Source organism: Ochotona princeps, chromosome 22, assembly GCF_030435755.1.
Source record: "Ochotona princeps isolate mOchPri1 chromosome 22, mOchPri1.hap1, whole genome shotgun sequence".
NCBI classification, from domain to species: domain Eukaryota; kingdom Metazoa; phylum Chordata; class Mammalia; order Lagomorpha; family Ochotonidae; genus Ochotona; species Ochotona princeps.
In genome coordinates, this window is record NC_080853.1 from 15,264,516 (window position 1) to 15,291,752 (window position 27,237).

At 57.0% G+C, this 27,237-nt stretch overlaps 1 protein-coding gene across 1 annotated transcript; it reads left to right on the top strand.

The window, feature by feature from the left end:
• Positions 1-747: 747 nt before the first annotated feature.
• TGM2 (transglutaminase 2) lies at positions 748-26,031 on the top strand. Its single transcript, XM_004585801.2, has 13 exons — positions 748-864; positions 3,079-3,258; positions 7,013-7,255; positions 9,185-9,303; positions 11,009-11,137; positions 11,890-12,067; positions 15,074-15,209; positions 15,670-15,773; positions 17,523-17,765; positions 18,738-19,010; positions 23,606-23,766; positions 24,618-24,754; positions 25,636-26,031. The coding sequence occupies exons 1-13, from the start codon at positions 855-857 to the stop codon at positions 25,784-25,786; spliced, it is 2,064 nt and encodes a 687-aa protein (XP_004585858.1). The 5' UTR covers positions 748-854; the 3' UTR covers positions 25,787-26,031.
• Positions 26,032-27,237: the final 1,206 nt, after the last annotated feature.

Consider the following 27,237-nt stretch of genomic DNA (forward strand, 5'->3'; position numbering starts at 1 on the left):
GCTCCTTTGTGGCACACGGTGGCCCTTCAGGTGGCTGGCTGGAGGGAGTCAGGTATGGGTCAGTAGACAGATGACAAATGTGACCAGGGGTTATCTGAGAGTTGCTGCGTGGTGGGGGGAGCTGTGAGTGTGTCTGCATGCATGTTCATCCTGGCATTCCTGTGTGTGTCCATCTGAGTTCCTAATCTCCCCGGAAGGTGGCTAGTGATGTTTGTGAGCTGGGTATGTCGGGATGCTTGCTCACTGTGGGTGTGAGACTCTACGTAGCTCTCCGTGGGTTTTTGAACATTGGGCATCTCTGACTCCAACCTGTGCCCACTGGGTCTACGTGCCCAGGTGTGTCCTCTGTTTGCCAGAGGGAGCTGTGTCCTCAGGACCGTGCTTCCAGTTGTGTCTGTGATTCTGAGATTGAGAGAGAGAGAGAGAGAGAGAGAGAGAGAGAGAGAGAGAGAGAGAGAGAGAGAGAGAGAGAGAGAGAGAGAGAGAGAGAGAGACTTCTTTCTCACCTGACTGTGGATCCAGGTGTCCACGCGGGTTTCAGTCTAGAAGCTCTCCACGTGTTTGCGGTTCAGTGCGCCCTCGTCCACACTCTCCTGGCCCTGCGCTCCGGCTGGTCCGCCAGGGGGCGCCCCGCTCCCTCCCTCGGGCTCCTGTCCCGCCTGCCCTCATGGGCCAAAACCTCGGCCACCGGAGGCCCTGCCCTGCCCGCCTCCTCCCCCGCGTGGCCCGCCCCCGACCCGCCCCAGAGCAGACTATAAAATTAGCGCCCCGCGCAGCCTCCGCACAGCCAGCGGGTCGCACTTGGAGGGTTCCCTTACCTGTCTGAGGAGCTGCGGACACCGCTGCCCTTGACCATGGCTGAGGGTGAGTTCAGGGTCCACGCTGTCTCTGGGATCCCGGGCAAGAAGCAGGTCAGGATCCAGCCAGGACCCTAACAGGTGGGCTGGGCTGGGCTGGGAGGTGCCTAGTGGGGCTCTCAGTTTTTCCATTTGCCAGAGGTAAAAAGGAACCCGCCTCTGTGGCAAATGGAATGTGGTGGCCAGTTGTAAATTGTAAGGCCCTGTCCCGATGGGTGCTGTCGCTGGTCCCCAGCCCCTGTGACTAGGCAGGGCCATGTTGTGTGCCAAGTGCTAGCCCAGGGCCTCACGGCTTTTAGCTTCAGTTAATTCCTGCCAGCCAAAAGGGGTGTGCCCGCTGGGCCTGCTGGTGAGGGAGCCACGCCAGGCTCATACCATGGCCCCTGGGGGCAAGAGAAAGGCTGAGGTCCCTCTGTTACCGGAAACTTGGCCTCAAACAGAACTTCGACCTTCCAAAGTTTTCATTTTTTCCTGCTGTAAAATATGACCACGTGCATGCCAGTCCTGGTGCTTCCAGGAGGGCCCAGGACTGGAGAGGGAACTCAGCTTCCTACCTGCCCCCCAAAACACATACACAGGTGCACACCATGGCCACCCTGTCCTAGGTCCAAGGGGGCGATTCTACAGCAAAAGATGTGGCTGCATGGGGCTGCTGGACCTGGATTCCCACCTGGCTGTCGTCTGAGGGCAGCCTCAGAGCGCTGCAACCTCTAGGATAGGGTGTGTGTGGGGGGGGGGGGACCCTGCTCGTAGCCACACCCCCCTCTGGGACCCTGCTTTCCCCAGCAACCCACCCATCACAACCTCTCACCTAGGTGGGTCTTCTCATTCCTAGCCCCCAGGTGAGAATCTGTGGAGCTGGGGGTACCCTAGGGATGCAGAGTTCCCCCCCGCCAGGGCTCCATTGTCACGGGGTGGTGGGGGGTGGGCACCTTCAGCGGGGATCTCACTGGCCTGGTGAAATCTGAGGAGTGCTTGACTCTAGACCCCTGTCTTACGCACCTGCGGGGCTGGCATGTCTTCAGCAGACAGAGAAGGTATCTTTGGTGGATCTCCAGGCCAGCAGCGCCAGCCACCACCTCAGTCTCCCCAGGGACAGAGATGACCTCCTCCCTGCTTGGGCTTCCTGACTGTCAAGTTTACAGAAACTGTAGCCCCTGGCAGGAAGTTTAGCCCTGGTGGCCAGCTGAGGCCTTTCCTGCTGTGCCTAAACAGGGTGGACTTTCCTCAGACCCCATACTGCTGGCGTGACTGCCCTCAGGCTTCAGGGGGGTGGGGCTGGGACAGCAGGACCAGTCCTGAGCTGCCACCTGGTTTAGAGTGGCCACATGCGGGGGGCGTTACGCCCATGGTGCCTCCGCACAGGACTGAGGGTCACAGCGGCACCCATGGACCCTGAGTTCCAGTCAGGATCAGTGGCTTATACGCCCTTGGCCATCACTGGGCCATTCTGCAGTAGGAGATCTGGCACACTATTTCCCTGGCAGGACCAGTCCTCCACTGTGGAGCCACGTGCTCTCCTATGTATGTCCCCCACCCCCAAGGTCTTGCCAATCTTGATCTTGAGCTTGGGAAGGTTCATGAGGTTTGTGCTTTCCTCAGACACACCCTCACCATCACCAAGCCCCCCTGCCCTGATCCAAGCCCTGGTCACTGTCCTGGTCCCAGCCCCACTCCAAGCCCTGACCCTAGCCCGTCCCGGCCCCAGCCCCTGCCCTGGTCCCTGTCCTGGCCCCGGCCCCAACCCCTATCCCAGCCCCTGCCCCAGTCTCTGCCCCACCCCAGTCCCAGACCCAATCCCTGTCCTGGCCCTGCCCCCTGCCCTAGTCCTTGTCCTGGCCTCAATTCTCAGCTCCCTCTCAGAAGGTAGCTAGTACTTGTCAAATTCCACTGAGGGCTGTGCTGGCCTGTGGGGCGGTATCCTACAGATTGCCCACCACACCTCACGACAGCCCTTTGAGGCTTTGGAGAAGGTGGTACAGAGAGGGAGGGGCACTTGTTCAGGGTCACATGGCAGAATTTGAGCTGTTGGCATTTCAAACTTTTACTAAAGAGAATGTTAAACCTACATGAAGTCTGGTTGAGTGAGAACGGGGCTGGAGGCGGGAAGTGTGGGGAGGGCAAGGGACTGGCTCCCAGGAGGGCAAAGCCCCCATGCCTAGGGAGCCCCAAGGGGTGCATTGCACTGAGAGACGCCAGCATGGTTCATGCCTCTCTGCAGAGCTGATCCTGCAAAGATGCGACTTGGAGCTGGAGACCAATGGCCATGACCACCACACAGCTGACCTGTGCCAGGACAAACTGGTGATACGGCGGGGCCAGCCCTTCCGGCTGACGCTGCACTTCGAGGGCCGTGGCTACGAGGCCAGCGTGGACAACCTCACCTTCAGCGCTGTGACTGGTGGGTACCAGTGTTGCCCCTCGACCCTGCCATCGTTTCACGGTCCCCTGGTAAAGAACAGGAAAGATGAACTTCCCCTGGGGGAGTCCCTGCTGTGCTTGGTTCCATTCTACTGATGAATAAACAGAGGCCCAGAACGTGGGATGATACCACCACAAGCTGTGTGGTCTTACAAACAGGACTGAACTCCTCCTGGTCCCGAGGGTGGAGTCAGCCTGTGTCCCATCCCAAGCCCAGTTCAGATTCTGCCCGTTCTTAGCCACATCAGAATAACTCTGCAGCCAATGGCTTCCCCAAATTCATGCCACCCAGCCAGTGCTCCAGGGTTGGGCCCAGGTCAGGACTGCCGGGCCGTAGAGAAAGCTGAAACCCCTGGCTGCATGGGTAACTCTGGATCCCAGCAGTTCCTTCTCCCTCAGGCTCAGAGGCTGTGCAGACAGGCCTGGGCTCCACGGCAGGCTGCTTGCTGTGTATCGCTAGGCAAGTCACGCAGCTTTTCTGAGCCTGAGCTCCAGAACAGCACTCACGTGTGAAGAGCCTGGCCTGTGAGCAGCAGGAGCCTGTCTCCTGGTGTTCCAGGGGCTGCAGGCCCCGGTGAAGGGACAGTGGGAGGCAGCCAGCCCCTGCCCAGGTGCCTCGTCCCCATTGTCCTGTCATTAGATGCTTGTGGGGAAGTGACCTGGCATGCCCAATGGGCTGATCTGGCCACTGGTGGGGCCCAGTCCCTGGAGGTCGGTGGGCAGCCACCAGGACTGCATTTTCCTGAGGCTCTGGGGGCAGAGAGCATAGTTGGCAGCAGTTGCACCCCCTAGCTGTTCCTATCACCAGGCCAATCCCCTTCCTATCCGCCCCACCTCTCCTGGCAGAGACACCCCTCACCCACCCAGGGCCCCCACAAGTACCCTGGCACCCTTAGGGTCTCTGTGGTGGTTAAGGGCTGATGGTGGGGTACACTGAGAGAAGTCTGGCTGGAAATGGTGAAAACCACAACTATGAAGTACCTAATGTATACATCCTGCATCCTTCCAGCCTGGAAGCACAAGGGTTCCCCTCCCTCCATTTTGCAGGCAGGGAAACAGGCTCTGAAGTGTCGAGTCTGACTCCCAGGCGAGTGAGTTAGGGACACAGCAGGGTGCAGACCCCAACCCCAGAACGGAGGCTTCTCATCACTCTGACCCTACCTCACGTGCATTTACCTGCCAGGCCTCAGTTTGTTGCTCTGCAAAATGGAGTTCGGATGAACCCCAGCTGGAGTGGTCCCTGCCTTCTGTTCTTATCCCAGAATGTCCCTTCTTTTTGTTTCGTTTCTCTGTGTCTCTGGGCAGCTTAGTCTGAGGTCACCAGGGTTTCCCCTAATCTCTGTTCTCTTGTCTCTGTAATCTTATCTCAAACTACAGCCAACCCAGTCCAGTCACTTCCACAGGCTTCCTTGTATGAGCAACCCAGACCACCTCCCAGGGAAGCCTGTGGGACAATGCCAGGAAGCCAGCACCCCCCCCCATCCCCGCCCCCAGGCCTGGCTTGGGTCTCTGCTCTTGCAACATTCCTGCTTGAGATCGTCCTGTCCTGCTTCTTCAGGGAAACAGACTTAGGACACAGAAAATTGGTCAAGGTCACCAGGCCAATGGAGCGTGTAGCCTGACCCCAGACTTCCCCAGATACCCCCTGTCCTCAAGGCGACAGGCTCAGCTACAGAGGGTGGACCTCACAAACAGACACCAGCTTTGTTCTGGCTCTGCCCCCTCCAAGAGGGCTCTGGGAGTGAAGGGGGGCCCCTATGAGGCCCACAGGAAGGCCTTGCTTGCCCCAGGCCTCCCACTAAGGCATGGGATAACGGCCAGGATTCCCTGGGTCCTTGCTTGGCTTGTGTAGGCCCAGTAGTGGTCCCTAGGGTGCCCCACCTAACCCTCCCCCAACCAACAGTCTGCACGGACTCAGAGCAGGAGAATTTGCACGGCCAGCTTACGTGAGCAGTGGTGGGGCCAGGGGACTGCCTGTCCGCATCCTGCCCAAGGGAAGAAAGGGGTGTGTGTGTGTGTATGCATGGCCACCACAGGTACACAGACCAGGAAGTGCCAACCCTGGCCTGTCTCGAGGGTGCTGTGTCCACAGAGACAGCGGCCAGCCATGGGAAGCAGCCCAAGCCCGTTACCATGGCAACCAGAGTATTGATGGGCCAAACAGGAACATTTTCTGAAAATGAAAGGAGTGCCATTCAGGATCATGGGGGGACCGTGGGTGTAAACAGAGCCAATGCCCGCCTCTATCCTCTAGCCTCAGTTTACATGTCTGTATCCCACGGCCCCGAGCAAGCCCTTAGCTCCATTCCTGGCTCCAGATCTGTAACTTGGCCCAGAAACACACGTTCCTGGCCGTGTGTCTTCCTGCGCTGGGGAGAGTGCACATCGATGGCCCAACCCTGCTGAGAGCTTTGTACAGACAACAGCAGCGATCACTTGTGGAGCACCTACGTATGCCAGGTACCTGGGGAGGCTTCCCAGGAGGCCCGTGAGGAGGTCTCGCCCAAGGACACAGAGCCTGTTTCAAATTCAGGCATGTGAGCTAAGCCCATTTTCGTTTTCAGTGACTAAAGTGTAGACCAGAGAGTCCTGGTGACTTGGTCCAGGTCACATAGCACTCACGGTAGGCAGAGGCAAGAAACCAGGCTCGGGCTGGCTGCCTCCCCAAACACGGAGCCCCAGCAGACAGGCAGCATTTAAAGACATCCAGTTAGCTGCTGGCTGCTGGGCACAGCCCCAGGCGCCTATGTCATGCTTGTTAGTTCATGGTTAAATTTGGGACGGGGTGTGGTGGGGCTGGCAGGCAGGAAGGTTAGGGTGGAAAGCAGGAGGGATCAGGGGTGAGCAGGCCCCAATACTGTCAGCAGCAGTACATGGCAGGGAGGGAGGAGAAATAAAAATAAACCCCGCCGGCCAGCAGGGACATTCTCCATGTCTCCTCCCCACAGGTCAGGACGGCCCCTTCCTGCCCTGCCTGTGACTCAGAGCTGCCTGCATGGGAAAAGTGACCGTGTCAGAGACAGGGTCTGGGTCCAGACGCCCACCCTGCCTCCAGTTCCCGGGCTCTCCTGGGGAGATCCACTAACCCTGACGCCTCTGTTTTCTCGGCTATAGAAGGGGTCTCTCTGAAGAGGCAGGGAGTGTCAAAGGCTGCCAGGAGATGGGGTGGGGTTTGTGAGCCACATCTCAGAGCTGCCAGTGGACACACAAGGGGCCAACAGGTGCAGGTCGTGGGGAAACAGCACCAAGAGGCCAGGGGCCAGGCTCTCTGCTAGCTGGACTCTCGGACGGACCCCTGTAAGGCAATCGAGAACCCAAAACATGCTGCTCAGAGTCCGGGTTTCTTTGAAAGAGAAACCAGGATGTGGCAGGGAAAGGATGTTGGGGAACATCTTGCCTACTCCTGCCCATGCCCCAAATGGACAAGCTGAGGTCCAGAGAAAGGAGTGGCCTTGGCTGCCATCACTGCCTGGTGGAGCAGTGTGCATAAGACTCTGTGTCCCAACTGATTCTGGTGGTAGACCTACTGTGTGCTTGTGGCTTTATCTGGTTGCAGACCAACTGTGTTGATGAGGAAACTGAAACTCAGGGAGATGAAGCCCCTTGTCAGAGTTTTCTCCGTGGTTAGTGGCAGAACTAGGCCTTGAACCTGGGGCTGTGGGACCCTGACTGTGGGCCTGGCCTGGACCAGCCTCATCTGCCAGGGCTCACCACTGCACTTTCTCCATCCGCAGGCCCAGCCCCCAGTGAGGAGGCGGGGACCAAAGCTCGCTTCCCGCTGTCTGATGCCGTGGAGGAGGGCGCCTGGACAGCCACGGTGGTAGACCAGCAGGACTGTGTCTTGTCGCTGCAGTTCAGCACCCCAGCCAGCGCCCCCATCGGCCTGTACCGCCTCAGCCTCGAGGCCTCTACTGGCTACCAGGGCTCCAGCTTCGTGCTCGCCCACTTCACCTTGCTCTTCAATGCCTGGTGCCCAGGTAAGCCATGCTGCTGCCACAGGCAGGAACGAGGGTGGGTAGGGTAGGGCAGGGCTCAGCACTGAAGGCCACTGGGATGGGTGTGGGGACAACCAGCTGGGGGGGCTCCACAGTGGATAGAAGGGCTGGCTGTGCGAACTCCTGGAGGCAGCACAGGCGAGGACCCAGGAGGCATTACATCTGCTGTAGCCACCAAGGAAGCCCGGCCATGTGTGAGGCCTTGACGCCCATGGCGCTGTGGCCTGTTTCCTGCTGCTCACATGGAGCAGTGCTGAGTGGGGGATCTATAAACATCTGGGACTGGTTTGGCTCTCGGGTCTGCGGGCTGGGAGAGGACCTGCCCACTGTCCCCCGGGTCACGCTGTAGCCCCAGAGCGCAGCAGTGACTTGGCATGAGGCAGAGCCCGATCACTGCAGGCCTGGGCCCTGTGTCCTGCAGGCCCCTGGGCAAACGTCTGCCAGCATAATTGAGGAAGGGAAGCAGAGGGGGCTGGGCAGGAGGAGGAACAGTGTGGGGTCCTCATAGCCTCCCTATGTCATGGCGGCTCCCTGTGGCACAGGGGGCAAGGGCCCCTGGGGTAGGTCAGCCAGGAGGACCTGGGTTTTCCACCCTCGCAGGACAGCTTGAGGCTCTGTCCCCACAGGTCTGCATGTACCTGTTCACTCTAAAAGAGTCTCAGAGCCTGGCACTGCTGTTGGATGGCCCATTCGTCCAGCCCCCACAGGCGGCGGACACGAGGCCCCTGTAGCCACATGGAGTGACTTCCTGAAGGCAGAAGTGGTCCATGTGCTGGGTTTGAATTTGAGGCAGTCAGTTGGGAGGGGGGATGTGCAAACTAGTACCAAGGCCTCAGAGAGCTTTGGGACCGGCACATGGGTCTGGATCAGAGGGGCAGGAGGAGGGTCCCATTCTACCTGCTCAGCTGTGCCTGAGGGTGGGGCAAAGCTCAGCCAAGCACGGCAGTGACTCAAGGGACCTGCATCCCAGGACAAGAGCCAGGAACTGGAGGAGGCAGGAAGTTCAGGCTGCAAGAGGAAGTGGCCCAGGTGGGAGGGAAAAGAGGGAGCCTGCCTGTGTGAGGGAGACCCCACCGCCTCCCGTCCCTGACCCCGCCTCTCTCCACCTCCCTCTCTCCCTTCACTGCCCTCAGGGAGCTGGGTTCCCTGCATCTCCCAGAGGCCACACCTCTGCTCTCTGCAGTCTTCTGCTCAGAGGCCACCTGCCAGGCTCCTAGTGCCTCCCCTTAAGTCATTTCTCAAGGCAACACTCAGATGCCACCTCCTCCAGAGAGTCCTCCTTGACTGCTCATGCTGGACAGGATCCTGCCTCCTCTGAGCTGGAGTGCTGCTTTTCTTTGACGTTCCCCTTCTGGCACTCAACTTGGTCCTACTCCTCCTTCCTCATGCTGGATTGAGGACTTAGTTTCCAAAGCGCCTTTCTCACCTACAGGCGCATCTCATGCTTAGGCTATTGCAGGGAGGTGTGGTGGTGGCTGAAGGCCAAGTGGGCCACCTAGGGTTGTGTACCAGGTGGGGAACCAGGATGGGGGTTTCTTGGCCCCAGGTCCGGGCACTTGGGTGCTATTCTCCTGGCTTGGCATCCGTTTCCCCTGCCGTAAACTATGCTTGAGTTAGTTTCCCCATCTCTGAAATGGAGCTTCCAAAGGCCCTGTTGTTCATCGGTAAGTCTCAGTGGCGATTGGATGGGTGAACATGCACCGTGTGCTTGTCCTGGACCCTGGCCTGGGCTTGCATGTCGGGTTAGTGCCAGCCTTTGGGTCACCGACCTCTCACCTCCTTGATGGGGGACTGCTGGAGACTGATTCAGCAATAGAGGTGCCTCTGGGAGGCCGGCCTGACCCAGGGAAGTGGGCACCCCACAGGGCATGGCCAGGCCCGGCACTGAGGACCCCTCCTTCCTGCCCACAGCCGACGCCGTGTACCTGGACTCGGAGGAGGAGAGGCGCGAGTATGTGCTCACCCAGCAGGGCTTCATCTACCAGGGCTCAGCCAAGTTCATCAACAGGATCCCTTGGAACTTCGGGCAGGTAGGGCCATACACTGCCCCTTCCGACCATGGGAGCCAGAGATGTGAGCGTGCCAGTGGGGCAGCAGGCTGTTGGGGTGAGGGGGCAGGGTTGGGGAGACAAGGTTAAAGGGCTTTGAAATGACTTGAAGGCTCAGAGAGGGCCCAGACTGGCCTGAGGTCACACAGGAGAGATAGTGTTGGCCGAGACCTTGGGAGCTGGGAGGCTGGTTAGTGTTCTGGGCTGGGTGGGACAGGGCAAGGAGGCGCAGACAGAGCTTTGGGGCCGCACATCTGTGCTGTCCGTGAAAAACCCAGGACAGTGACAGCTGTCCGCCACTCCCCACCACCTGAATGCTGGGTTGGGAGGTAAGGCAAAGGCCTGAGGACCTGTATTTCTTTACTTTCTTTTCTTTTGGATTTATGTGTTTAACTGAAAGAGTTACAGAGAAAGAAAGAGACAGAGAGCTCTTCCAACCACATGTTCGCTTCTTAAATGGCTGGGCCTTCCTCTGCTGCTTTCCCGGGCACATGAGCCGGGAGCTGGCTTCGGAGTGGAGCGGTGGGACTGGAAGGGGTGCTGTGGTGGGCACACATTGGTCACAAGGCTCATATTTATAGAAACCGCATGGGCTGTTCCTTCCAGGGCTTTGTACTCCCTCCCAAGAGCCAGGACTAAGCCAGGGCTTCTGCTTCTCACTGCCCGTGGCGTTGCTCTGTGTCCTGGCCTGGGCTGCGTGCCCTTCCCCCAAGGGTTCTGGATCACGGTCCACGATGATAAGCCCCTAGTGTGTGTGTGTGGGGGGGGGGGGTGGCAGGCATCATGTGACTGGCTCTGTGAATGAGGCTCCTGAGGACTTTTGAAGGAGGGGAAATTTGAACTGGGCTTGGGAGGACAGGTAGGAGTCTGCCTGACAAGGAAGTAGGAACAGAGAGGACCAGATGGAGGCTCTGTCTGAGCAGCTGCTCTAGCTTGGGGAGCACCTTGTATGGGCAGGAACCCCAGGGAATGAGCTAGAAGCAAGGAGCTCGTGGTACTGGCTTCATCCTTCCAGCAGTCAGCCTGTGGCCATCCAAGGGTTCAAGGCCAGAGGGGGCTATTCTGCAGTGAGGAGGGAGACCTGTGTCAAGCCCCAGGAGTGGACAGGGGAATCTCTGAAGGTGTCAGATGGGGGTCCCCAGGGAAGAGGGTAGGTACATGATTGGAAGAGAAGTCCCAGCACCAAACCGAAGCAATGCAGATGGCCAAGGCGGGGCTGTGCAGAGCAGGCAGGACCTGGAAGTCTGGCACGACTCAGGGCACAGAGCGGGTCCTGGAAGGCAGGGCTTCACGGTCTGCCGGCTTCCCGCAAGGTGGTGGCGGTGACATTGCTTGTCACCCTTCTAGAAGGTGAGTCAGGCCTTTGGGAAAGTCACAGCAAGCCCAGAAGGGGCAGGAGCAGGGCCTGCGGTGACTCCAGGGAAGGAAAGTCCCAGCAATGTGGACTCTACTCCAAGTTTCAGGTCCCCTGCCAGCCACTTAGAGGCTGGTAGGTGCCCCGTCCGTTTCCGTGCACCCATGTCCTGTCGGTCTTGTCCTGCATCACATAGAGGCAGCAGGCCCAGTCGCAGCCTGGTGGGTAGAGGTGTGAAACAGCTAGGGGACATCGGCAGCTGTGGGAGGCTTCAAGGAAGGCTTCCTGGAAGAGGCGGCTTCTCTGCCCTCTCATCCTCCTTTTGTTTGACAGTTTGAAGATGAGATCTTGGATATCTGTCTGACCCTCCTGGACGTGAACCCCAAGTTCCTGAAGAACTCCAGCCGCGACTGCTCTCGCCGCAGTAGCCCAGTCTATGTGGGCCGGGTGGTGAGCGTCATGGTGAGTGAGTGAGTAGCAGGCGGCAACCCCAAGGTCAAGGCTGTGCCCAGCAGGCTCTGAGCTGGGCTGAGCGGGGAGGGGGTAGTGGGGGGACACCCAGGAGATGGCTGAGACTTAAGTGAGAGAAAGGAAGAGATTTGAACAAAGGACCGTGCATAAGATCCCCTGCAGTTCATTTATTCAGGGAATGTTTGTCACCTGCCTGCCTCTCGCAGGGGCTAACGGGAGGGTCTCTAACTTCATTGTACTTGCCTGCTAGTGGATAGGGGGGGGAGACTCTTATTATGTGAGAAGCTACCTGAGTGAGTGCCCAGCAGTGAACTAGGCTGCACATCACATACACGTACGAGGGAATGCCCGGTGTGTCAGAGCGACTGCAGGGCCTGCCTCCTTAAGCTGGGCACGCTGAGTCCATGTACCAACCAGCAGGAATACACTGAGGGGCAGCAGGTGCAAAGGTGGGCGGGACCTCGTAGGCGTGGCCAGGAACCTGGAGTTTATTCTCACAATTATAGTGGCCTAGAGGGGATGACCACGTCTTTGTGGGCCTGGGCACCCTGTGCTCACATCCCCCGCCACACGGCTGTGGTCCTGAATGCTTCTCACCTCCCCCTTGCCCCCGGGGCTCTCCTGCCTCCACCCTGTCTGCCCAGCACCTGACCAACTGGGACACCTTCCCTGCCTTTGACCACATGCTCTGCTCGAGTTGGAGGGAGTCACCCTGTTCCCGTGTAACCCCTTGCTGGTTGCAGGTCAACTGCAATGACGACAACGGGGTGCTGCAGGGCCGCTGGGACAACAACTACGCGGATGGCATCAGCCCCATGTACTGGATCGGCAGTGTGGACATCCTGCGGCGCTGGAAGAAATACAGCTGCCAGCAGGTCAAATACGGCCAGTGCTGGGTCTTCGCTGCCGTGGCCTGCACGGGTGAGCTGGGCTCTGGGGAGTATCAGAGTGGATCTCAGGGGACTCGGGCTCTGCTCCTGCCTCTGCCACTGATACTGCTGACATAACCGAGAGGCCTCAAGTCTGCAGCCACTTCTCTCTGGTCTGCTGTGTAAAAGCTACCTGTCAAGTGGTTGTTAGGACCAAGGAGAATCACAAGGGAGGCAGCATGGGCTCAGGGCTGAGAATGGGGAGGCCTCTGGAGTCAGGTACACCTGAGCTAGCAATGTCCACTTTCCCATTCTCTTGTCTCAAGATTTGGTATTATAGCCTTGGTTTTCTGTTCTGCAAAATGGGCACAACCACGGTCCCTACCTCCTAGGGTGGTCCTCAGGGAACACTGTATTAGCCGTTCACAAGGTGATCACTGCAGCACTATTAGAAATCAAGAGAGAGCATGTTTTACGATGCAAAGGAGGAAGAGAACAAATTTGAAACTAAAAGAGAGAAGGAAAAAGAAATTAAACCTTAAAAATGCAATACTGATTATCTAAACCTCCCAAAAGTGGGCAGCTGTGCCAAGGCTGATGGCAAGGATGGTTTAGGACCCCAGGCCTAAGTTAAAATCCCAGCCCTGCCTCCAACCACCTGCAGGTGCCATCTGGGTGAGGATGGGTAAGTCCTTGCTCCTCTGAGCTGCAGCCCTGGGGTCCTAGATGGGGCCCTGAGACCGACATGACTGTGGACTCAGTGAACATGTGTGTGGCAGCCTTAGAACAGCCAGCACTGAAGCCGTGCTGCCCAGTGCTGCCCAGTGCTGCCCAGTGCTGCCTGTGTCAGCATCCGGCTCAGCAAGGTGCAGCCACTCATCTGGGGCTCCCAGATGCCATGGCCAGTGCTGGAACCCAGAGCAAGGCCCTGGGTACCCTCGACCCCAAAGCACGTCCTCTACGCTGGCAGGCCACATGGAGGTGGTCAGCTTGGGCAAAGGCTCCCAGCTGGGCTTGCCTCTGTCCTTCCCCTGCCCCTCCCGACCCCCGTGACTACCAGCCCCTTGCGACCAGTGAATTTCCCTTCCTTGCGGGAGTTCCCTGTTCCTATCCCCTCCCCATGATGTTCTTACAGAAGGCCTTGGTGTTTGCCTTTGTCACCTTGGGTGGGGGCTGCCTGAAGCTCCCACAGTAGTGAGATTTTTGGGGTTTTGGGGTTTTCCTGGGAAGTCTGGGATACCCAAGTCCTCCTCTGGACCCTGGGCATTGCTATGATTCAGCCGAGTCTGTCTGGACAGACACTTGCCTCGATGAGCATGTGACCTGCTTTGCTGTTCTTGTGTGCCTCCTCTGCGCTCATCTCGGGCACTGGGAGAACAGACAACCCCGCCCAGCACCATCGCCCCAGGCTGCTATAATTAGCACTCTCACTATGGAGGAAAGTGGGGGCTCTGAGACGGGAAGTAGTCTGCCCAAGGCCATACAGCTGGCCAGCTCAGAGCAGTCAGCTCTGAGCCGGCCCAGTCCTGGGTCCACCTTTTCGCTAAACTTCCAGCTGTTGAGGCTTCCTGGGGTGTCATCCCTGGGAGGAACAGGAGTGGTGCGGGCTCTTGGGGGCAGCAGGGACAGGCTTCCCCATTTTACTCTGAAACTGTCACAAGCAGGACAAGCCGGGGTTAGAGACGCCAGCCTTGGCTGAGCGCCGGGTCCGGCCGCTGCCCAGGGCATGGGAAGCAGGGAGAGGCAGGAGAGGAGGTGGGAGGCAGTCAAGGCCATTCCTGCCTCTCCCTTGCCCACGTGTCTCCGGTGGCAAACCCAAGGCCATCTGGGAAGTTCTCACCCTGGCTGAGGACGGGGGTAGAACAAAGGTCAGGTCCCCACCCTTCCCTCAGAGTCAACGTCAGTCAAAAGGAAAAAGAGTACAGGCCCCTCAGATTGGAATCTCTTAGACCTTCTGTTTCATTTCACCTTTTTGATACTTCTTACTGGGCTCTGCGAACAGGCAACTTCTTTAACAGACAGCAAAAGCCAAAAAGCACATCTAAGAGTAAGGGAGTTAGGCCCAGCAAGCCCCTTGCTAGGAGATCCCCAGCGCCCTTAGGGCCAGATCTCAGAGGCCCCCTCCATCGTGAACACCCCTTCTGTCACGTGCTCTTGCCTAGGGAACTGAGCAGAGCATGTGGGTGCCCCCTACTAACCCAGCTCACACCCACCTCGCTCAGCCCCGGATTACAGCATCAGCCCATTTCCCAGCAAATGGGGCTCTGGTGTGAACTCAGGGCACTTCCCGCCAGGCCAGGGACCTTGATCTGTGCCCTGACTGTGTTTTTTGGGGTCATGGACACTTGGATTCTCATAGATTGGTTGGGAACAAGAGAAGTGGTCAGCTATGCTAAGTGCACATGGAGAAGGGAACAAGACCCAAAGAGGCCGGGGGACTGGGACCAGGCACGAGCCCCGGAACAGCCAGGTCTCTCAGCCTCTGGCCCCTCTTCTGCATGCTCTGCTGAGTTTCCATCATTCATTCATCCATCCTTCCCCTCCTTCATCACCGTCTGTGTGTGGCATGTGTGCAGGGTTGGGCTCATGACTGCAGCCCAGGACTGATCCTACTGTTCCTGGAGCACTCACTCAAGAGCCCTGTGTCTGCCCCTGCATTGGGAGCATGGAAACATCCCCAGCAAAGCGGCAGTTAAGCCTGGCACAGCAGCCTCCCAGGCCCAGGCAACAGCATGTGCCAGTGCCCTGAGGTCAACAGGATCATGGGGTGCTGAGGCCAGTAAGTAAGGAGGTGGTTCAACAATCTCATGGCCTGAGATCTGATCTTGACCTCAGGGATCACTGAGAGTCCTTGAAGAGTTTCTCAGAGGTGTTGATGTGTTTCTCAGCAGCATTTTAGAATCTTCTTCTGATGGCTGGGTGTAAGGGGTACAGAGTGGACCTGGGGTGCCCTTGGCTGACTGAGAGGGAACAGTGCACACCTTAGCACCCACACAGGGGGTAGTGTTCCCTAGGGACAGGTGGCCATGTAGAAACACTAACCCTTTCTCCTCAACAGTGCTGCGTTGTCTGGGTGTACCCACTCGCGTGGTGACCAACTTCAACTCGGCTCATGATCAGAACAGCAACCTGCTCATTGAGTACTTCCACGATAAGGATGGGGTCCTCCAGAGGGACAAGAGTGAGATGATCTGGTAAGGTGGGATCTGGGCCCCCTGTGGAGAGGAAACCTAGAAAGGCTGCCTGGAAGAGGTCGCACTTGAATGGGGCTTTAGGAATTGAGGGCAGAGGGAGGGAGCTGGCCTTGGGCCCACTCAAGACTGTGAAGTGGAAAGAGCTGTGCTAATGACCTTAACAGCAGGGGGAGAGGGGAAGATTCAGAACAGGATGCCGGGCTGTGGTCCAGGCTGCTGGGGGTGAGGCCTAGACTAGGGGCCCCCATGGGCTAGAAAGAAAGGGAGGGAGCCCAGAAGAGAAGGGGTCAAATCAGCCAGGCAGGAGGAGCCACCAGGTGGGCAGGGACAGAGAAGGACTGAGAAGACAGGACTGGGGGAGGGGAAGTAGGGGAATGGAATTTGGGAACTTACTGGGCTCAGTAGTCTGCCTGGAGGAGGTGGCAGTGAGCATTGTTGACTTTCTGCGTTTCCCCTCCAGGAACTTCCACTGCTGGGTGGAGTCATGGATGAGCAGGCCTGACCTGCAGCCCGGCTATGAGGGCTGGCAGGCCCTGGACCCAACACCCCAGGAGAAGAGTGAAGGTGGGTAGGCACAGAGCAGCCAGCAACTAGAGATCACACATCTGTACATGTGTGAGTGAAGGTACAGGGGAGCAAGGGTGTGCTGGGACTCCTGCGCAAGATGTGGCAACACATCTGGACCCCCTCCCAGAGTATTTCAAAATGCATTGACTGGAAAGCGTGGGATTCAAAGGAAAACCAGAAAGGTATCACAAGACACCCCGGAAAAAGTCGTGTCTCATTTGTCTTCATATAGCAAGGTCTAGCGGTGGGTTAGGAAGCCCCTAACGCGGATGAGAAAGGCGTGCAAGTGACAATCCCTGCTACTGTGAGAATTGTGAGGTGGCAAATGTGATTCCTTTTCCTTTTTTGAAAGATGTACTTTATTTAGTTGAAAGGCAGAGTTACCGAGAGAGAGAGATCTTGTATCCTAGGATTCACCCCCCAAATGGCTACAATGGTCAGGGTGGGGTCAGGTCAAAGCCAAGATCCTAGAACTCCATCCAGGTCTCCCAGGTACTTGGGTCATCTTGGGATGTTCTCCCAGATGCTTCCCAGGGAGCTGGATGGGAAGCACAGCAACCAAGACATGAAGAGGTGCTTCGATGTGGTGGCTTAACTGTGCCGCAATGCCAGTCCCCGACTCTGATTAATCACACACACTCCTAAGGCTAGTTAGGTTTAACACCTGCTTTTTCAATAGAAGCATGTGTCGTCAAGCTGTGCTGGAAGTAAAAACTGCATGGTTTCTCCCATTCAAGTTCATGACCCCTAGCATTCCGCTAGCAGTGGCTTTGCGGTCTGTGGACCCCGCCTAAGGAGCCTACTTCCTGTTACCCTGTTCCCTGGTACAGCTCATTCTCAATGCGGCATTAGCATTTCTCTACCGGGTGGCTTTCTGCCATCTGAGTTTTAGTTTGTATTGCTGTATGCCACCTTGTGAGCTGTTAGGACATGCCTACCTAGCTCAAGTCCAGGGCATTTAAGACTATGTGCCACATGAGGTGATTGCAAACTACCCTGAGATAAACATCCATTGTCACATTCCTTTGGTGACACACTCTACCTGGGGCTAGGCACTGCCTTCAGCTCCCAGCATGAGCAGTACCTGGCACAGGCGCACGCCCTCCTAATGGGCTACCTGCTGCTCCGTAAGTTCCTTAGGGGATAAACTTCAGTTTCACTCAAGAAATCTGTGCATGGCATTTTGCATGTGCTGAGAGCTTTTGGGTGTTTTTTGAATTTATTTGAAAGACAAAGTTACAAAGAGGACCAAGAGATACAGCGAGATCTTCCACCCTCTGGTTTAATCACCAAATGGCCACAATAGCCATGGCTGGGCCAGGCTGAAGCCAGGAGCTGGGAGCTTCTTCCAGGTGTCACGTGTCGGTGCAGGTCCATCCTCCGCTGCTTTCCTGGGCACGTTAATGGAGAGCTGGAGCTCAGACTGGGGCACATATAGGATGTCATCACTGCCGATGGGAGCCTGTGCTGAGACTTTTTGTCTGTAACTCATGGCCCAAATTCCACCTCCCACAAAGGGAATGGCCTTAGTCACACAGCTAATAAGAGGTCAAGTTGGCACTTGAGAGCTCATTCTCTGTTCTAAGCCCTCCTTGCATAGTGCCCGTTCCCGCCCCCCCCCCCCCCCCCCCCGAGTCAAAGGGTCGCAGGGCCGTGAGTCAGCTTTCCTGCCGAGTTGTGTAGCATTTGGAGGAGGATATTTCCCTCCCCTCAACCCCAGCCCACCTCCTCCTTTTCTCCCCTCAGGGACCTACTGCTGCGGCCCCGTGCCAGTTCGCGCCATCAAGGAGGGTGACCTGAGCACCAAATACGATGCGCCTTTTGTCTTCGCTGAGGTCAACGCTGATGTGGTGGATTGGATCCAGCACGAGGATGGATCTGTGCACAAATCCATCAACCGCTCCCAGGTGGTGGGACTGAATATCAGTACCAAGAGCGTGGGCCGGGACGAGCGCCAGGACATCACCCACAACTACAAGTACCCAGAGGGTAGGTGCTCACGACCACAGACTATGCTGGAAGTGCTTGAGAGTCTGAGGAGAGTTTCCTAGAAGGGGACAGCAGTTAGTCTGCAGATAGACATGCAGCCAGGGAGGGGAACGTGCATGGTTGAAAAGGAGCAGTGGATATGTCATGAGAAGCTTCAGGGCAGGGTAATTTCTGCTACTCACATTACGTTTAGTAGCGGGGAGGACTGATTTGGTTTATTCAAGAAAAAGGATTTGGGCACAGGCAACACCCAACTTCACATGATAGTTATTTCTAAGCATCCATGATTGCCACACACAGGGGTGGCTGAGGAACCACGGTCCCTCCATCCTCTGACCTGAGTGAGGGTTGAGTGCTGTGTGGCCATGATTAGCTGGTGGCAGTGGGACAGGGGAAAAGCAGAAGGAAATGCTATGTTTTCCCCAGCCTAGGAGAAGTCTCAAGCTGAGGCTTGCCAGAAAAAAATAAAAAAAGACAATAGGCACCCACTAACACGGGGAGAAACACAAGGTGCCCAGGAGAGAGGTGAACAAGACATGAAATAGGGAGGACTCAGACCGCCTGGAGAGATGGGCAGCAGAGAAGGGGAGGAAAGGTGTTTGGGGTGGAATAGATCTCATGTGTAAATGCTCGTGCTGAGCAAGTCTGTGGCATGTTCATGCTAAGGATGCACCAGCATCGCCGTAGACACTGCTAATGGGGCATAAATAAGAAAAACTCAGGTTTAGCCCTGGAGGCTAAAGACAGATTCCCCAGATGGCCTAGGGAATCCTGGAGGAGTCCTTTGGGGCTGGGTCCTGAGGGATCCATACCAGTTGACTTATGTGTAGGGAGGGATCCTCTGTCCTCTTCTTGGAGAAGGAAGGAGGGGACGGGGACTTGGGGTCACAGGACTCTGAGAAGCCAGTGCCTGGTTCCTTCCCCTGCACCCCCTATGCCGCTGCAAGTGGGGCTCTCTGCTCTCCCCACCAGGGTCCCAAGAAGAGAGGGATGCCTTCACCAGAGCCAACCATCTGAACAAACTGGCCACGAAAGAGGAGACAGGGGTGGCTATGCGGATCCGCGTGGCCCAGAGCATGAGCATGGGCAGCGACTTCGAAGTCTTTGCCTACATCAACAATGACACGGCTGAGGAGCGCACCTGCCGCCTTGTGCTGTGTGCCCGCACCGTCAGCTACAATGGGGTGCTGGGCCCTGAGTGTGGCACCAAGGACCTGCTCAACCTCATCCTGGAGCCCTTCTCTGGTAAGGCCCTGTGCCCCTGATACCCTGCAGGGGTACACAGAGTAGGGGAAGCTCAGGTGTGCATATGTGCATGTATGTGTGTGTGTGTGGCTCATCTGGGTGGCACTGTGCAGCCTTAACTCTGGATGGGGTCCTGTCTCAAGCCCTGTGCAGATAACAGCCCATTTGGTTCTTATCATGAACACAGCAGGTGGATTCCATCACTGCCCTATTTGCCAGCTGAGGAAATGGGGGCATGGAGAAGTTCAGCCATTTTCCCCGAGGTCACAGGGTCAGGAAGTGACAGGATTGGGATCTGAATGTGACCTCTCAGGAAAAGGTTCATGGAAAATGAAAGTTAATTATGGCAAACATTTTTCAAATCATCCCTTCTTAATGCAAGTTTTTCCAGGAGTTCTCTCAAGAGTCCTCCTACTTTTGATTTTTACCTCGTTTCATTCCCATGACCCCACCTGCTTTCTTGGTCCTTTTCCTGGCCTCCTGGCTGGCTCCTTGCCCCTGTCCCCAGCTCTTGGCTCTGCAGGAGCCCCTGCATGCCACCCCCTGCCCTGTTGCGGGGATGCTTTGGGCTGAGAAGGCTGTAACTGCCCAGAGCTCCCTGTGGTGGCAGGGAAAGCCTCTTCACCAGGCTGTCCGGTGCAGGTCCCCACCCCTGCCTCTTTGTGGTTGGCAGCTACGTGCTCTTCCAGCTCCAAGTCCCCATTACCTGCTGGTGCCACCACAGTATGACAGTTCTGATAACATGAAGTGAGGTTGCCATTTTGTGGCTGAAAGCTGTCGCATTGGACAAAAGAGCTTAGACGGTGACAGAAATGGGGTGTCCAGGCCTGTTGGGGTGGAGGGTGTCTTCTCCCCTGGTCTGGTCTCTCCAATGGTTCCAGTGCTGGCTTGACTGCCGGGCTGGGCAGATGCCATCCCAGGGACACAGTATCACTAGCTGGCACAGCCCTCAATCCCACAAGAGCCTCATCGTGCAAGCTTCTGGGTCCCCTTGGTCCCTTTGGCTGCCCGGCTTTGTCACAATGCCTGGTTATCCTCCTATAGTTGTCTACAGATCTGTAGGTCCCACAGTGAATGTTCATGTCTCCCTACCACCAGAAGCGCAATTCTACCTCCTCCCCGCTGGGGCTGGGCAGGTGCCACCTGGCATGAGGCCTTGGGGTCTGGAGCTGTTGTCTTTGAGGCACATAACCAAGCATGACATTGCTCTGGGAACTCTGTCCACCAGGGCAGATGACCACCTCTGTGAGCCTCAGGTCCCTATCACACATACTGGGGCTGAAACCTGACAATGTGGAACTTCTTGGGCGTAAGGTAGCAATACAGCAGGCACTCAATGCCCAGGACCCAAGGGGGAGCGCAGGTGGGAATCCAGACGGGCTAAGTTCTGCAATCATGGCCTCCATTGTCCGCTCTTTTCCCTCTCTTTCCTGCCAAGCCAGTACTAGTTTCCCTCATTGCTATGGTCACGTCTGCCTCCACCCTTGACCACTGTGGGCTGGTGCACCTGGCATAGCCTCGAGTCCCTGAGAAAGCCTCTCTGTTTTAGCTTGGAGCCCTGTAACACTGCCAGTGCCACCTCCTGCCTTTTCCCTCATGGGCAGACTGTGGGCACTCCTGCAGCTGCCCTCAGGCCCCAGGCAGAGCCCCTTGTTGGGTACCACTTGGCTTGGTACCCTGGGCCAAGGCACCAATAATCACCCTACTGAAAGATGCTTTGAGAAGTTTTCCATCTTGCCTGTGCCTTCTCATAAAGACACAGCCTTGGGGAAGACAAATGCACTGTGTGAACCTCAATTCTGCCCATCTGTGAAATGGGACAACAGCATATTCGCCTGTGAGGATTGAGAAAAGAGGGGTTCTCGGGGAATGTCTGGAAAGTGCAAAGTGGTGCTAGCCAGGGGATGGTATTCAGGTGCTTGGCAGGAATGAGAAGAGCCATGGGGAGCATATATTCCTCCTCAGCGGTGGTCCCAGGTAGTGCTGGCAGCTCTGGGCTCCATGGTTCCTGAGTCCCCTACCCCCTTCACATCTGCCTGCAGGCCCCAGAGCCAGGCTGTGTGTGTGTGCATGCACACGTAGTCAGCACGCTGATGTCCTAGCTCCCACGCTGTCCCTCTGGCCGGCTGTCGCCTCTGGGTTTTTCTCTGTCCCTTCCAGGCCCCAGCTGCCCTAGGTGTGCCCAGGCAGGTCCCCTTTGCAGGCCCTCCCAGTACCTCTGAGCACCCGCCTGCCCGCAGCCTCTGTTCCCCTGTAAGCTCCTGTGTGTAGCCAGCCTTTTTCCTGGAATGTGTGGTATGCGCTGAACCCAGGCCTGGGCCTCAGTTGCCAAATGACTCCCTCCCAGATACCATCAACCTTCAGCCAGCGCCAGGAGCATTGTTCTACTCTGGCTTTGGCCATGCCTCCCTGTTGTCAGGTTTACTCATTATCCTGGGGATGTGCCTGCAGCACAGGGGCCCAGCCTGGGCAGAGTTCTGTGTGCCACCTTTTGGCTCTTGGTGGGCTCTGCAAAGCCGAGCTGGCCCTGAGGGCAACTCCTTTACTCCTGCACCCCCACACAGCATCTGCATTGCTTAATGTTCTTTGGCAGTAAGACCTGGGGGCTTTCCATGTGCTCATGCACAGGAAGCCAGGCCCGGGACCACTGACCGGAATCCAGATGTCCCCTGGTCCTGTCTCCTCCCCCTCTACGGCTGCCTCCTTTCCTGCCCTCGCCCTTTCTCCTCCCATACTTCCCTAGGTGGCAGTGGAAGTACAGCCCAAGTGGCCCCAGCCAGTGTCCACAGGGAACCTCCTATAGCAGGGCACATCATCTCACGAATCAATAGAGACTGAACAAGCACACACCTTTCATCCTGCTAGCCCTCATCCGGCCCAAGGCCAAGGCTACCATCACAGGCCATGGGCGGCGGCTCTCAGGAGTCAGGTTCTGCCTGGGCTCCCGCCTCTGGAAAAGTCAACAGCGGGAGGCTCTTGGTGGCCAATGTTTACCTCTTTGCCTGTGGAGCTGTTCAGAATTTCCACTTGGCTCCCCTGGGCCCTACTTGGCTCCCCTGGGCCCTACTTGGCTCCCCTGGGTCCCACTTGGCTCCCCAGGGCCCCACGCAGTCATTCCCACTTCTTTCTTCTGCCCTTGGTGGCACCAAGGTTTCGATTTCTCCACCCCCTTCTCCCAGCTCATGTCATCTGGTCAGAGGTTGGAACTGGTCTGTGCTCCAGAGAGGCCTTCACCACACTCTCGCAGGAAGGGGAGGTGACCACCCATGTGCGTGTGAGAAACACGCTTGTGAGAAAGTTTCCACAACTGCTGACCAGTTCCTGGTATCCCGACCCTTGCTTGTCACCCTCGAGCTGCACACACAGGTCCTTACCTTAGGGGCCCCCACAGATCACAGTATAGCATAGCATGTCCTTGAAGGTTGGTCAACTGTTATTCATGGGAAATGGGACTGGCTTGTGCCGGTAAGAGTTTCCGTGAGCACAGTGGGGCCAAAGAAGATCAGTCCATTTACAGAAAGATCAGGAGCCCACGATGAGGATGCATGCAGATGTGTGGACAGGTCACAAGCAGCTGGAATTTGGGAAGCGCTGATTTGGTGAGGGGAGTGAGGGGACAGAAGGCTGAGAAGAGAGGCAGCAGCGTCCCTGCTGTCCATATGGCACTGGTTCCTGCCTGCAGGACCACGCCGCTGACCATGACTATGACAAAAAAGTTGAGAAGTTGATCCTCACTTGGGAGCCTCACAGAGCGCCTCCCACCCCCACCCTGCCCAGGACCTCTACTTGCCATGGAAGCCCAAGGAGCCGAGGGTCTTGCCCAGGGGTCTCTATGCTGGGAGAGAAGGGGAGCCCTTGGGCCTCAGTGTTCTTGTAAAAAAAAAAATGAGGCTCAAAACTATACTTTGCTAGTCTGGAGTGGGAGGGATTGGCCCTACCATCTTTGTCTCCCACCCAACCCTGTCTCCGATAGCCAGGCAGTGGCCAAACAGGGTCAACGGCCAAGTCTCCCTGGAGCATCTGGGGTGGAAGTGTGTTTTCATAAAATAGATTCAGTCTTTTCAAGGGGAGCTTCACATGAGGGCAGATTATGCTGCTGGGTTCTGGATTGTTCCCCAGACAGGCACAACCCAGGCAATGTCACTGCACCTGCCTGGGCCTCAGCTTCCTCTGTAAGCTATGTGATAATACAGGTGCAGGCTCCCAGGAGCATGGTGAGCGAGGGGAAGGAGAAGGCGGTGGGAGGCAGTGTGTAGCCACAGATTGGCTCCAAAGCCCTCCTCCTACCCCCACAATGTGGCACCAGACTAGGTGTGGGCAATTAAGCCTCTCCACAGCTTTGTGGATACCTTTCCTGTACCAAGGTGCAAACTCAGGAGCTGGGCGTGGAGAGACTTGGTCAAGGTCACCTGTCAGTGACACCAGAAGCAAGATTAGAACCCAAGCCTGTTGGAGCCTCCCTGGAGCCAGGGCAGGTCTGGGGGGGGCTGGCAGGTGCCCATCTGCCATCACTGCGTGGCCTCCTGCAGCCTCGCGGAGTTGTGTGGGAATGTGGCTGCCATCACATGCACCCTCCCCCCTCCTCCTCCTTGCAGAGAATAGCATCCCTCTTCGCATCCTGTATGAGAAGTATGGGGACTACCTGACCGAGTCCAACCTCATCAAGGTGCAGGGCCTCCTCATCGAGCCGGCTGCCAACAGCTACGTGCTGGCCCACAGGGACATCTACCTGGAGAATCCTGAGATCAAGATCCGGGTGAGGACCAGGCTGGGCAAGGCGGGGGTGGGGAGGGCAGGCAAAGATGGGACATACCTGCACCTTCACGAGGCCCACTGGTGCCCCAGGAGTGCCCACCTCCCAGCATCATCTAGGACAAGCACCACAAAACCCAAAAGAGTTGGGGTTCTGTAGCATCATTCATTGAAGCTAGGTCCTGAGGCTCTGAGGCCTTCAAAGCATTCTAAGGCTGCAACACTGCCCAAGGACCTCGGTGACCCTACAGGGACAGGGACAGGCTGGAAGTGAAGGGTACCAACTCCAGTGTCTGACTACTTGTGTTTGCCCTGGGCATGTTACTTTTCCTCTATGCCTTGACTTATTCATCTGCCAAATGGGGTTCATGCTAGCTCCTAGGGATTAGCAGTGCATACATGGGGAGCATCTAGAGTTCTATGTAGCTCAAGAGAAAAGCTTAATAAATGCTGGCTGCTCTTCCCACCATCACCATTGTCATCATGGTGATTTACCTGGAGGAGTCATGCCCCCACCCCCATAGGCAGCAGTCACAGTAAGTAGTCAGTCACCTGCTGAGGGAAGGGCAGTGAGCACCTGTCACTCACTCCAGACCCTGGACAAAAGCAGTACTTTGTATGTCCCAGGGGTCACACGGAACCCCACTGCAGCTCCACAAAGGAAACCTGAGCAGATGAGGAAACAGAGTAGGGAGTAACAGAGACAGGGCTGGGTATGGTTTTTTTTCAGCCAGCATTGGAACCAAGTGCAGCAACTATGGAAGTGGACCAGGCTGCCTCCACCTGCCCCGACCCCTGTCCACTGTGCCTCCATCCACCTGCCCTGACCCCTCCCTCCTTCATGCCTCCTTTCAGGTCCTGGGAGAGCCCAAGCAGAACCGTAAGCTGGTGGCCGAGGTGTCCATGCAGAACCCGCTCTCCGTGCCCCTGATAGGCTGCTGCTTCACAGTGGAGGGAGCTGGCCTGACCAAGGAGCAGCTGAGAGTGGAGATGTGAGTGTGGGGGCCTGTAGCTGTTGCGGGGGCCTGGAGGAGCCCAAGGGGGCTGGGCTACCTCCAGGCGCTGAACCCGGTCCCATGACCTCACCCACACTGTGCCCACTCCCAGATCGCTTTGGGGTGGAATGTCCACTTCCCCTCTTAACAGTCATATCATGTGAGCTGTGTTCTATGTGTATGTCTTCACAAATAAGAGTCTCCAACCAATTTGTAGAAAATGTATATAATGTAAAAACTATGCATGGATTTCAAAATTTTTTTGTACCCAAATAAGCTTATTTTAAGTCCATCTTCCATAAACTTTTTGAGGGAAGATAAAGGGACAGAGTTTCCATCTCCCTAAATGCCGACCATGGCCAGGACTGGGCCAGCTTGATGCTGGGAGTCATAAACGGGGTGACAGGGGCTCAAATACTCAAGCCATGCCCTGTTGCCTCCCACGGTGTGCCCCAGCAGGGAGCTAGAATGGGGGTTGTAGCTGGGACTTGAACCCAGCACTTCAGCGTGGGATGCAGGCTGCTCCTGTTTCTTATTTTTCACTTTTCTACTGCAATGTAACTTCCCCTACCTGTGCAGTAAAGGGCACAGCGTGTTTGTGTACAGCAATGCACTTGCCCTCGTGGGACCACCCGCACATCCCTGTCCTCACCCCGAGGGTACTGACCACATGGCACACACTATGCTCAGTAAGAGGTCAGGCTGTCCAGCGTCCCCAAGAGCCTTGAGTGGGACCCTGCATTCCTGCTGGTGTCAGCTGTGTGCCAAGTCCTTATGGTAGCTCTGTGCCAAGTCCTCGGTGTCACCCAGGCCGGAGCCCACCGTGAGGCAGTTGGGCCTGGGCCCCCTCCTAATCCTTTTGCTGTCTCTCTCTGCAGCTCGGACCCCGTGGAGGCGGGGGAGGTGGTCAAGGTGAGGGTGGACCTGCTGCCGCTGCATGTGGGTCTGAACAAGCTGGTGGTGAACTTTGAGAGCGACAAACTCAAGTCTGTGAAGGGCTTCCGGAACATCATCATCGGACCCCCCTAAGGGACCTGCGCGCCCCACCCTGCAGCCTGCAGAGAGCCCCAGTTTGACCCTAATCTTTATCCCAAGCTCATGAGTGACTCTGCCCCGTTTTTGGGCCCAAAGCCCAGGATAGGGGTGGGCTGCCTGGGGGACCCTTTGGGGTGGGATGTACTCAGCTTGTGCTTTTCATGCCCTACTGGCCTAATTTCCCACACATGCCCCTTAACTGTGAGGAATGTACTCTGTCATCGCAGTGGGAATCCTGACCTTGGCTGACTGCACAGGGGCTGGGGAGCAGGGAGTGCACTGGGGAAGCCCTTGATGGCCACCAGATCATTTCATCTATTCTTAGCCCGCTGGCTGGCTGAAGGAACTCCATACCCTGGAGTGTGTCCTGTCTGCCTCTCCAGAACGCACCCAGACCGGAGGGGCCCTTGGGAGAGCCAGAGCCAGATGGAGCTGGGGGAGAGGTCTGGACCAAGCTCCCCTCTGCATTCCAGCAGCCCTGACCCACCTGCTCCGCACAAGATGCTGTGTGTCAAGTGCACCTTAATGGTGCTCACAGGGCTGCCAACCCATTTACTCACTGCAGAAAGCTATGGAAGTGGGAGGGGGCTGCCTCCTGTGGAAGGTGCTGCAGCTCCAAGAGGGGAGACAAGCACAGCCCATGCCTGTGGGTGGTATGAGGGCCCGGAAGCTGAGCCGGAGAGCTCTGTCTCAGAGTCTGGTGCACGCAGCTAACAACAGCCCTGGCCTGAGAATGTCATAGAAAGCACATCTGGGACCTGGTCAGAAGGGGCCGAGGAGGAATGAGACAGCGGTGGGAGGACTGGAGAGAATCAGGAGGGGGTGAGGGGTGGGAACAGGGCTGTAGCTCAGCCCCAAGTCTGGCCTGGCACTGCCATCCCCCCTGTGGTCCTGTTCCATGCCCCCGCACCCCCAGGCCAGCAACATCATGGAAGCGCTCGACTCTGGTGCTCTGTGACCCAGCCTCTCATATGACCCCAGGGTCCACTTCGTGCTTCACCAAGCCTTGGACGCCTGGCCCACAGTGTTTCTGAACGTGAACCCTGTCACCCTGCTGACCCAGGTGACCCCCTTCCTGAGCCAGGTGCCTCTTGTCAGGTCCAGGCCTAGGGATAAGAGCCCCTAGTGCCCTGTCCTCCCCATGAGCCTGCCCACCATGAATGTCCGGCCTTCTGAGCACCTCAGCCACGCATGTTGGCCCCTCCCCAGTGGGTCAGCGCCCCGGGCCCCACCAATCACAATTGTCCTATCTGGTTTTATCTCCGCTCCATAGAACTGGGCCTCCCTCAGGCTAGACGGGGGGTGTGGGAGGGATGAAGTCACAGTCACTGGGGTCCCCCAAATCCTAGAGAGGAACTTGGACAAAACCACACAGGTGCACTTGGAATTTTCTCTGCTTCGCACGGGGACGAATCGCAACATGAGCCGACATGTGTCTGTTCCCT